This window comes from Alosa sapidissima, chromosome 8 (genome assembly GCF_018492685.1).
Source record: "Alosa sapidissima isolate fAloSap1 chromosome 8, fAloSap1.pri, whole genome shotgun sequence".
NCBI lineage: Eukaryota > Metazoa > Chordata > Actinopteri > Clupeiformes > Clupeidae > Alosa > Alosa sapidissima.
In genome coordinates, this window is record NC_055964.1 from 14,869,639 (window position 1) to 14,882,319 (window position 12,681).

At 42.2% G+C, this 12,681-nt stretch overlaps 1 protein-coding gene across 1 annotated transcript; it reads right to left on the reverse strand.

Annotated features, from left to right (window-relative positions):
* Nucleotides 1-7,877: 7,877 nt before the first annotated feature.
* On the reverse strand, nucleotides 7,878-12,550 carry LOC121716014 (uncharacterized protein C9orf43 homolog). The gene is made up of 11 exons (XM_042102138.1): nucleotides 12,398-12,550; nucleotides 11,886-12,051; nucleotides 11,566-11,746; nucleotides 11,370-11,433; nucleotides 10,840-10,958; nucleotides 10,595-10,676; nucleotides 10,102-10,434; nucleotides 9,773-9,977; nucleotides 9,464-9,579; nucleotides 9,284-9,386; nucleotides 7,878-8,222 (listed from the first exon to the last, which is right to left on the reverse strand). Exons 2-11 carry the CDS (start codon nucleotides 12,037-12,039, stop codon nucleotides 7,987-7,989), a joined length of 1,593 nt encoding a protein of 530 aa, XP_041958072.1. The 5' UTR covers nucleotides 12,040-12,051; nucleotides 12,398-12,550; the 3' UTR covers nucleotides 7,878-7,986.
* Nucleotides 12,551-12,681: the final 131 nt, after the last annotated feature.

Genomic DNA, 12,681 nt, shown 5'->3' on the forward strand with positions numbered 1-12,681 from the left:
CGTTGCCTGAAATCTTTCCTAACAGCGACATTCCAGGAAACCCAGGCTGTTCACACAGGTTCCCATGTTTTCATAGGAAAAACCAAACATTCTCTTTGTCATCCCATAAGAACATGAAAAGTGTTTTTGTTCCTGGTCAGGAAGCCCTCGCATTAGGCCTTGGGTAGCAGTTATGAAACACATAACAGGAAAAGGAATTTAGCACTTTTCATGAGGCCGGTGTTAACCTACACCCAGACCTAATATGTCTAGTTTTGCCTTTACTGTGTACTGTATCTGGACCACAGGTATTTTCCACGGCAAACCAAAACATGCTTGTTGAAAAGCACTATTATATTGTGTGTAAAAAATGTGTAAGGCAAAATTTTTTTTAATGAAATAAGGATTCGTTTTACTCCAAAACAGAAGAATGCAATTGATATTACAACCCATTGCATTGCTATGCTAAGTGTAGAACTACTGTTAATAAACTCCTACGTTTAAAGCACCATTTAATCAAAATGCCCTTTAAATGGGAACAACCAACAAAGATATCTCAAGACCATAAAAGTGCAATAATTATGAAGTGGAATAGTACATTAGAACCTTAGAAGGTTCTGCACACACACGTGCATACATACAGAAACACACACACACACACACACACAAATCGCTTTACATAAGCATACAGACAGAAAGCAGGATAAGATCGGGTGCAGTCTTGGAGATGTTTGGAAGCAGTCGGAGCACCTAGTCTTGGAAGGGGCGGAGGTAAAGAGAAGGAGGGCACACAGTCGGGATTCTTGGGATTCCTGGCCCACAAAGGCAGGATGTGTGCGCTGGCCATCTCACATCGAGCCCTGATGAGGAGGTGGGGGGCTGAGGGGGGGCTGCTATTGGCAAATGTCCGTCTGGCTCATTCCCAGCCATTGTTTGTCAGTCAGGCAAACATTTCCAAGAGAGAGAGTGTGTGTGTGTGGGGGGGGGGGGGGGGTGGAGGTATCTATGAAGTAAGGCTGTAGCCTACGGTTTCCCACTCCAACCTGGACCTCTGTTGGAGACTAAAATTACCTTTATGAGATTCCCCGTCAGCTGAACCACACACAACACGACAGCTTTGCTTTAAAGACTCTTATTTCCCTACATCCCTACTGGATCTCCTATATGGACTACACTCCTATATGACTATGATCTGTGTAATCCTGACATCATTTTGGGGTGTGTGTAGTAAACAGTATATTACACTGGGTGTGATTTCCTTTAGACCTCAAACTATTTAAAGTGAGCTACCACTGCAGAGCTAAGTACGTCCTCACCTTGAGATTGTATGTGTGTGTGTGTGTGCGTGTGGAGAGAGAGAGAGAGAGAGATAGAGAGACAGAGAGAGAGAATGTGCATTGCTTGTAGTCCTCATGATTAATTAAATGCATTAAATTCATTCTCCAGACTTTCTCACAGTATGCATGACATTAATTCTCCAGACTTTCTCAAAGTATGCATGACATGCAGGTGCATGTCTGTTTAATGATTTGCTTGTGGAGATTGAGACAGTGCTGGGCTTTGACAGGAATGTTGTTTGTATTTTTGGCATGACAACTCTTAGGACAGCAACATGTTTTGCATCAAATAAAGAATTAGTTCAATGTCTGTGTTGAGGCATGAGTAGGGTAAGAGGTTTGACTGTTCACCAGGGCAAGAAAATAAACAGAGTAGGCCTATACCTCAACTGATTTATAATGGCATATACAAAGAAAGTTTACATTCATTTCCTGTCAGGCTATCATTTTGTTGCCTGTTGCAGCTGTTGTCTCACACATGAATTAGTTCATTCTACAGCTGTATATCACCTTGTGCGGACCCAAGTTAGACTGTGTACAGTGCAAAACCGTACAAGTGTATCGTATATCATTCCAAGGCACGTCACCAACCCACAATCTAGGATACAATACGTCTGCGAACCATTGAAGATGCTTCCGTCATGACCACAATGACGACATTGCTCAGGTAAATATTTATGCTTTGTTCTTGTATCTTCAATCTTCAATCTCTTGTTTTGCATAGCAACGCATTTTAGTATAGTATACAGAAAGTGTGACATCTGCCTCGTATGCTCGTCCATGTAAACAGTGTTTGAGTGACATTGAGATCATTTGGCATAGACCTCTCCGGAATAAGTCCCGCCTCCGAAACATCCGGATCCACCCAACTTCCGGGTGTCGAATGTCTATGGGAAATAACATGGCGTTTCGAAATATCATACATGTCAAACATCTGTAGGTGGCGAAGTAGAAAAAAATGGTGGGCCGATTGGCCTTCACACTTCTGCCATCTAGTTTCCACTGGATTTTTTGATTGTCGATTGACCGTTGTACCGGAAATGCGACTGAACGAACGAACAAACGATTCAGAACTAATCATCTTGGCGAACTGAACGACACGAACTGTGTCATGAGAACGAACGATCAAATCCACCTCTACCCAGAATTGGTGCGTCATGTAGCCTAGGCCTACTTATTCTGTTGGAACATGATGGATGTAGGCTTGTGTTAGTTAGAACATGAATACATGTAGGAAAACTGTAGCCTACAATGTTGAAACTTCATTAAATGAACATTCATTAGCCTATTTTGTGTCATTATTAGTGACAAGCTATTGCTATTGTTGCTTAAAACTATTATGCATAATAACCATCTGCAAAACAGCACTATAACCAATTATCTGCTAGATATCAGAAATGCCATAGGCTGGCCTTACCACATTTTCTCTTTTTTACATCAATATGTTATGGAAGCATATGAGCCCACTTCAAATCATCTCCAAATATGTGATTATGTATCCTAGCCTATAGACTATGTCTAACAACGTTTTCTGGACAAATGTATCCCTCAGACTGCAATTCGATTTTGCTGTGCTGTAGCTTACTGTGAAAGTAGGCCTACAGCCATTTCTTAGAGTGGCTTGAGATTAACATAGCCTAAATACTGTAATGTTGCCACTAATAAAGATAAGTTTATTAAGTAGGCTGACGAATGAAAAGTGTTTTGAGCTGAAATGGCATGAGGGCTAGACCGCCTGGACCTTTAAGCAAAATATCAGCAGACAGAGAAGCCCTCAGTGTCTAGCAATGCAGACTGCTCGGGGGAACCTGCTTATCCAACTGTGGGTCGCCAGTCGAACTGACAGGCTTATCATAAATTCGCATTTATTTCAATTTGGCTATGATTAAAGTTCTATGGTTCAAAACTACTCGCAATATGCTATTGACACTAATTAACCACAATTTGTAGCCCTATTGGTCATGTTAAGTGTTACTTGCAATGAAACTAAAATCTAAGATAGTAGAAAATTATGTTTAAAGACAAACAAACAGACAAAATTCACCAAAAACAAAACCCCCGGAGAGGTAGACTACACATTTGTTGTTGCATGATAAAGCAATGAACATGCTGGTAGGCGTTTGACATGACGTTTGATGGATCCACCGGTTGGTAGGAAGGGAGGTTTTTGGCATATTGGCCTAGTGTGATGGCATGGAGACTGCGCACCATTGACTGAATCCATAAGAACTCGGCAATGAGCCAGCGCAGGTTGACGTGTGCGTAGGGATGTAACAATAATGGTAAACCGCGATAAAAAATGTTGACGATAACAATTAGCGTTTTCATTTCAAATATCATGATTATAACGGTTGATTACCACGGTGTGGAAACCGTGTGTTTAATCCTTCCCAGATTCTGTTATCTACTTGATGGATTTAACTGTGACACAAAGCCAATTAAACAGGACCAAGGAAAAAGTGACAAAGGAATAAAGGAATCACATCTACTCAGTAAAAAAAAAAAAATACCCCCCCTCAGCACCCCCTCTATGAACACCCCCAGGTGAAAATGAGTTCCAGCGTCCCTGGTTAAATGTTGCACTTTTGATAAGGTTTTGCCTATATTTTGTAATATAGTAAATGCTGTCATACTTTTTGAAACTATTTCAGCTTGTGTAGGCCTATTAGTGCTTTCTGGACATATTGAACACACTTTTAAAAATGCCACGATAATATCGAAAACCGTGATAATTTTGGTTAACCGTAAGGTTAAATTTTCCTACCGTTACATCCCTACGTGTGCGACTGATTCATCTCCTTTGTGATATGGCACTGTGGTTTTAAAAGAGATCCCGCACACTGTCCATTCCGCATTACATTTTTTTTTGAATATGTATACAATTTTAGTCATATTTATCACCGTTATGCATGGTCACCCACACACATTAATGATCCCTCCATTGTGACTGGACATGAGTCAATCTCCAATTATTTTGGTGGAGATGTCCGTGGTAGCTCAACCCAAGTCGCACTGGCGTGATGGGGCAGCCAGTGTGTGTGTGTATGTGAGGTGAGTGTGGAATCAGCTGCATCTCTCTCACGCAGGTCAGAGAGCAGACGCATTCCTCATACGGATGTCTCAGAGCACCTCCTCAGAACGTCAACATCAACAGAAACCCTGCGAAACGTGTGGGTCTCATGTACTATGTAAGTACACAGCCAGTTGTTTGAGGTGGTGGTGGTGGTGGTGGTGTATGTGTATGTGTGTGTGTGTGTGTGTGTAAGGGGGAGGGGGGTGGGGGTCAGCCCACGTGTGCATGTGGCAGGCTGACAGACACCTCAGTGAAAGCAGCTTTCAGAGACCTCTGGTTTTGGTGGAATTCAAGTGAAGCACAGCTGGATCTTATTCATTCCTTCATTAAATATGCTTAAAGTCATTAGATGCGTCAGCATGTTGAGTAGGTCTTCATGCTAATAAATGAATGTGGGTGTGTATATACTTTTCCCTTTTTTGTTTTACGTTGGACACCAACAGTCCAGCATAGGCCTCAGGCCTTTCAAAAAATCTTTCACCAGTCCTTAGCGATCCGCGATCAGCCACGTACTGATGCAGTACTGCAGGTGTATCTGTGACTCATGCGTAGCCACAACAGGGCTCATTTAAACAGCTCTGGCTCTCTGGTAACGGAGTGCAGCAGTGAGAAAGCGTGGCGGCTACATTCCAGCACTCGCCTTAATAGAAGTGATGAAAGCAACAAGAGAGACCCCCTCCACCGCGAGGCCAATAACCTGCCTATTGTGCGCGAGCTGTGGGCAGGTGTGCCGGCCGGGGGAGTTACAGTGTACATCGCACACCCTCTAATATGTCACGCTCCACATTCCCGGGGCTCATATTAAAACTGGTGCAGAGGGACAGGCATGTCGGTGAATACCTCAGCCATGATAGCGTGTGTGTGTGTGTGTGTGTGTGTGTGTGTGTGTGTGTGTGTGTGTGTGTGCGCGCGCATACACATGTTCATGACCATGGAACATCTGTCTCTCTGCTGGGTTATCTAAAACAATGCTGAGCCCAAAGAATGATGCCAAGAGAGGCAGCCATGAGAACAGCTTGATTGTACACACAAAACCAAGTAAAATGAAAACCTTAATCACCTAATATTTCGCAGCTATACTTTTGTGGTACAATGTCCACAGCAACAGTGCCAGTCGTCTACAACGAGAAATAAGCAATTTTACAGCGAGTCGACAAGAAGGAAAAAATACTGAGAACCTTGATTAGCTTGCTTATCAAAAGCCACACTGTGAAGCGTATGACTTAAAGAAAAAACATGAACGAGAGTGAAGAAAAATGGTCCTGTAAACAGACCATTGGCACCCTATCCACAGGTGAATTTGAGGTTGCTCCTCATCCAGCACACAGCAGCCCAGCAACATACACAAATAAGAGAAATAACATTTCTCTCAGAAAAAAAAAAGTGTTGGGGCTGCCTCTACAGAAGGCTTCACTCACACAGGCCGTTCTGTTAGCGGAGGAGCAAGGAGGCGGGTGTCTGTGTGGCTCCACTACAGAGCCCTGCCTGTGATTTCACAGGGAAAATGTTATCTCAGAAAGTTCCAGAATTATCCCATGGGGGAAAGTGACACAAACAAAATACAGTCCAACACACACTGGCGTGACTGTATGGGGGCAAACGCTGAAAAGCCTGCCTGTGAAGGCTACACTGGCTTGGGCATGGCCTCTATCAGAAATGTGGTGATTCAGAGATTTGTGGTACTGTGCTAAAAGTGATGGAGAATGAAATTACAGCATCCTAAAAAAGAAGAAGAAAAAAAGAATTGCAGGACCCATGTGAAACGGGAACTCCTGGCCAGGGAGATTCTTGTCGCAGCACTTTTTGAGATTCCTGGCACAAAGTGTTTGTTTAATCTATCTAATTACACTTGCATTGCCCGATCTTGCAGTCAGTTTCATTTGTTTGCTTTGCAAAAAAAAAAAAGGGGGGGGGTAGGGGGGGGACTCCAAAAGCCCCTAACCTCCCACCCAAACCTCATGCCGCCTCAAATTAAGCAAGTCGGTCTGCACCGATGCTCACTTTTTCCCTGAGTCATTCCTGATCAAAAGGCCGCTTTATACTTGAGTGAGGTCTTACACTTGGGAAATCATACCTGTAATTAGGTCAAACCAGTTAAAAGGGTGCACTTCATCACACAGCAGCGTTTGAAGCATCGCGATCCGACTGTGAGTGCCATGGTCTTCAGTTGAGGGGTAGAGTATACAACATGTCAAAGCTGTCACTCAACATTGTGCAACCCGGTTAACTGTCTGTAAATGTCACTGACGCTTTTTAACGTGCATCTTGACGTACAACTCCCAACAGATGACGAGGGCCTCTAACGCTGGTCAAACAAACAGGTCTCAGCTGTTTGGGGTTTATAGGGCCCGCGTTAATGTGAGGCCATCTGTTGCTATGGCAGAGCACATCCTTTGGGAGGCCACTATGGAAATCTGTACTCGTTGCGGAAGCTCCCTGCGCTTTTCCTACGACGATGACAGTTTACTCTCTGTTTAGGAAAAAGGGTGGGATGTTTTTTTCTTTTTCTTTTTTCCATTCGTGTTGCACACTGTGTGGGTCGCTTGGATGTCCTCTGGCATTCAGACAGGACCTGGGTGTGAGAACTGACTTTCCTCAGCTAACACAGCTGGCGGAGCAAAAAACTCCGGGCCAGAAAGGAAATAGCCGGCAACGGGAGGGAATCCTGCAAGCCAGAGGGCAGTCTCTCACAATGCCATCAGTGCTGGGCGAGGGTGAAGGCTGGGCGACCACTGTGTCATTTCAGATTAGGATGAGAAACACAGCCAGATCCATGTAATATGGGAGATTTCTACATCCTTGCCTTAAACACTGGATTAGGGGTTAACTAAAGTTGGTTATTGATCTGTCTTCAACATACATGGTGTGCTCAGTAAGCACATCTAACTTGCATATTACACAATTACTCAGTACGGCATTGTGTAATATGGTCCCTCGTACATGCAGGTAACATACATACAGTATTTAACATTGTAAGCTGCTATTTAATGGGTCTTACATTTAATAAACAAAAACCCCTTCACTACTACTAATAATATTAATAGATATATTGTTCTAATACATTTAGAAGTTTTCATTTAATATTTCTATTTAACTATAAAGTTGAGCTAACTCTGAGAATCTCATTATTGATATGACTGTCTGATTGCAAATAGGGAAAGTATTCTGATATTGTCTGGTACTTATTGGCAATCCCCACTCAGGACACACTGAGAGTCAGAAATGCTTTTGAGTGTGAGGGTTCTGATTAATTAGAGCTCTTCTTTGCAATGTTCTTGCATGGAGCTAGCCCTCACCTCATGTTAAAAATTAAGTTCTGTTTCTAATAGTTTGGAATCTATGAATGTATGTATTTGATGTTGCAATGTCCTTACCAACATCATATTGCACTGCCTACTACCTAATTTACAGTTGTGCAAGTAATGTGACAATGACAACATACATACAAACATACATTTTAGATAAAGTCCAGACTGGAATGACTTAGAAGCATTTGAGATGTGCTTTTATGGACCTGTGTTAACATTTGTATTGCTGTTTGTATAAAAACTTAAAATATCTGCGCGGAATGACCACCACCATATGACTGGCAGGTCCTCACTTGATCATTTTTACTGTTCGTTGCTCGTTGGGGACTTTCTGCTTCGGGCTGGGTGGTGGCGCGGTAAGCTCAGGGCAAGAGACCTCAGGCTCAGGTTCCAAACTCTCAAAGTCTGCCCACTGTAGCCTCTTCTTACTGGCGGGACTGTGGAAAGCCGGTGGCATTACCTGGCTATGCTGAGGCACCTCTGCTTCCACACTCATCGTGGCTACAGAGGTGTTCAGAGTTGGCTCTAAGATGACAGCAGAGAGAAATTACATATAATATCTATGAAAACCACATTCACGACATGTAATGACATGGAATTTACATGAAAACCAATCTGTACAATCTCTGTACTCTTTGGAAGGAAATTGGATAGTCATAATCAGGATTGTAGACTGTGTAAGTGAAAAAACGAGAAGATCTACAAGATTTAGAATTTCAAAAGTCCTCAAAACTCATCTAAAACATGAGCCATACAACACTATGCCAGTTTGGTTGCAACGGCAATACACAGTAAGTCAATGGCAAAGTGATGTACCAATGTATTCACATCCGTCTTAATAAACATTTACTAGTCTGACTCTTTGGTTATTAGGCTGTTAGAACTAACACATGCAATTTATTGGATGATTGAATTTGTAGGGTGCTGTAATATAAATCATAGCAACACAGTTCTACTACATAGCAACACAGTTCTCAATATCCTTGCAAACAAATCAGTAAACCCAATATTCATCTCACATATCAGCACATAGGGAATGCACTGTAAATGAAAAGCCTTGTAAAAGGCTCAAATTAAAGGCACAGTCAGGGATTGCGCAGGAAGTAGCATTTATTTGTGTTTATGTTTAAATGTATTAGCAGATGCTTTCATGCAAAAAAACATTATATACAGTACATTATATTTTAACCAAACATCAAACAAAACATGCCGGAGAGGCAGCTCACCCCTACCTTATGATGTACAAACTGGACTACGAGGTATGGGGGGCATTTATTCAGGTGCCGGGGGTCCTCCTTCATCAGTTTTTGGTTTCTACCTTCTGCCTTCAGTATTCCCAGAGAAATTACTCAGGGTTTTGTTTTTGTTTGAAGGATAGGCTGCCCCCACCCCAGTTTTCAGAGCCTGGGCTGCCTTTCTTTTTTTTTTTTTTTTTTAAGTGTACTCACGGAATAGCAGCTAGCGATCGTGAGGAGGTGATTGCTGAATGTGACAATAAGTTTTATGGGCTTTGAATCGCGTAAAATCCCTCACTGCACCTTTAAGCATTACTTCTTTTAAGAACAGCTGACTGATGGTAAGCTCACCTGTCTCATCTTCAGGGTGTTCCTCTGGCTGGAGTGGACCAGGTATGAAGTGAACATCACTGCCTTGCATTATAGGTACTTTACCTGCATCTCCATCAAAGAGCTATTAGTGACACATATGTTAAGAATGCAGTACCCCAAAAGGAATCATATACATCATGTGTTGGACAGCACACTTACATGGAGTGGGATTTGAACACCTGGACCTGAACTGTGCTTGGATGGCTCCTTAAGAATACTCTTGCTCTGGGAGACTAACAGGCTGCTTTGCTGAGGGGAGGTCTTTCCTGTAGCACCTTTCATGCATTGACATATTGCAGGTCCCATACACACACATGCACACATGCACTCACACACACAGACACAGACACACACACACACACACACACACACACAGCTAATTTATTACTTTGTAATGCAGAATATATTTTAAAACATCTAATTTCATGACATCCTGTCTGTAGGCATTTACCTCGAGACTAAACCAACCTTTTAAGACTGGATTCCTTAGGTGGGGCACTGTAGCCTGAGGAATGACATTGAGACGGGGATGTGTATGCTGTGGTGACAGGGGTGCAGTAGCGCCCTCTGGAGGAACTGCTTTGTCCTTCGTCCGGTTGTTTGAGAGGTTATATTTTTTCCACAAATAAGCCTGTGCTCTGAGACTTTTCCAGTCAATGCCCTCCTCGCTATTCTACATCAAATTAAAAATCATAAAATAATAATGAACAACAAAATCATTGAAAAACAATACAAAATGAAGAAACCAAAAACTGATGAAGGAGGACCCCCGGAACCTGAATAAATGTCCCCCATACCTTGTAGTCCAGTTTGTACATTATCTGGACATCACCGGGCACCTTCCTCTGCTTCTTCTCTCTGATGTCGTGGAAGACCACAGGCTTGTTCCTGAGCAAAAACGGGTCTTTGTTTGCAGAAGGTGCTGACTCGGGCCTCCGCTTGGTTGTGTTTGGGGCCCGCGCGTCAGAGAGAGGGAAGGTTCCTGTGTCCTCTGTGGCCTTCCAGGAGCCAGCTGTGTGCCCAAGGACACTGCATTGCTCTGATAAATCCGAGGCCATCAGTGGTGAGATGGATGGAGAGAAAGACAGCTGGAACCGCACCCTTTTTTTCACACCTGTTTTCTTCCTCATCTATATTGACATGATACATTACAAGTGGATGTCCTTTTATGATGATCTATTATCTATTTTTTTATTGTTAAAAAAAGTGACCATGAAGGCCACACCTCTAATTGAGGTGGCTTTCAAACCTACTGGATATAAGTAATTTTGTAATAACATGTCTACTTACATTAGATTTGATCAAAGTTTCTGAGGATGGCAAACAGAAAATCTCTTTCACAGCCACATGAGGGGATTTAGCCCTTTCTTCACTAATGGGAGACAAAGCATGGATAGAACTGACTTCTGTGAGTTACACAGTTTATATGCACTGCAGTCCCATTGTAATAAACTGCTATACATTATTATATTATAATATGATTAGTTGGATTTCCTCTATTCCTGGATCTCATCTAATGAGCTACCTGTATTTACCTGTTCTGGGAGAGAGCAACAGGGGCTTGGTCTGAATTAGGAACCCACACAACAAGCATGTTTGAACCTCGAGTTGGACTAGGACAACTGGCCAGTGGCTCAATCCAAGCTGTGTTAAGCTACAAAAATATTACAATGAGAAATAGACAAATTGGTTAGATAAAATAGGCCAAGGAGCATCTCTTTTACTAAAAGAATGCCTGGTAGTCAGGCCTAGATATTAGAATAATGGAAAAAGGCCTTGTATATAATTTTCATGTTTTTTTTTTACTGCCCTTCATTCTATTCTTACTGTTCTGTTTTTATTATTTTACTCTTTTTATGGTTTTTATTTTTATTCCTATTATGTTAAGTGTGTTGTACTTTGAGAGCAAAGATTAACAGGAGTCAAATTCCTTGTTCGTTTATGCAAACCTGGCAAATAAAGCTGATTCTGATTCTGGTTTTGTCATGTCTGTTCTTAGCTATCTAGAATTGTAAACTTTTGTACAGCTTTAACCGCGTAAAGCATTGCATAAACAATTACACACCTTAACCTGCTGCTTGCTCTGATTAGAAGAATCCACACAGGTCACCGGTGGAAGTTGAAGTCGTCTGTGCAAAGCAGAGGTTAAAACTCTCAGACCCAAACAATGAGTTTGTAGGCTACTTCTACACTAAATCTGCACTGCTTCTTGTCAAGTGTCAGATATATGGAATCTATTAAGAAAATCTTGTGACACTCACTTCTCTGACCTCCTGTTCTGTTCCATGAGAGGGCTCAAAGATGGGAAAAACTGGTTCTGATGAGAGGCCTCACACATCAAGCTATCTGTGCTGTTACTCACATACATGGGGTTAGACCTAGATTTGTCTTTGCCCCAGGTCCATTGTGAAACATCCACAACTGTCAATGTTGGGAACTCATCTATGAGAGAGACATGAAGAAAAAGAGTGGTCTATAGGCCAGTATGCTATTTGACCATAGGCTAGTAGGCTATACTGATATTGCAGCTATTGGGCACAACACACAGTTGATCTTTCGTTGTAATTTAAGCATATAATACCGTTTGTACGGGCACATTCCTGAGAAGACAACTTCCCTTTTTGCGGTGAGATGCCTTTAGAAAGCCTGCGCTCAGCCTCCCAGCAGCAAGGATGCTGACATACAGCCCAATAACAGTGAGGTCCATGAGAGTTCCTCTCTGCGACGCTGCCCATATTTGGACACACCTGAGAGAAAAGACAATCAATGAGCTATTTTCAGCTGATTAGCATCTATACCTTTTCAGCTAGGCTTGTCATAGGCTGTGTAGTGATTCAACAGTAAAATAATGTTAAGATGATAATTGGGGAATGAAGCGACATCTTAAATGTTTTAATGAAGTTGACATATACATGACCATAGCTTAGCCAGTTAACTTAAGCTACATGTGGTTTCTTTCTAACATTTAACGTTAGCGCATTTCTAAAGACAATTTTCAATAACCTGACTCATGTCGCTAACGTTATGCTTTGGCAATGGATGTTAGATGTAAAGTGACACACTGTCAGTAAGCAGTGCACGCAACAACGTTACCTCAGAGTGTTACATCGACTCTCTCTCTCTCGGAAATAAGACGATAATTAATCTCGGCCTAACGTTAATTCATATAGGGAAGGAAAGGTCCATTTTCCAAACATGTAAGCTAGTTCTCTGGACAAACTCCCCCGATCTTTTTGGACTTTTCTGCTACAACACTGGAATAAACGGAGTGCTGCTTAGCAACGCAGTCGAAGTTCTATGTGGATTTTTGTCGCCACCATGTGGAGAAACTTCATTTAGGCGTGGAACAACTTAGTATATTCTAAACTGATTAAAGC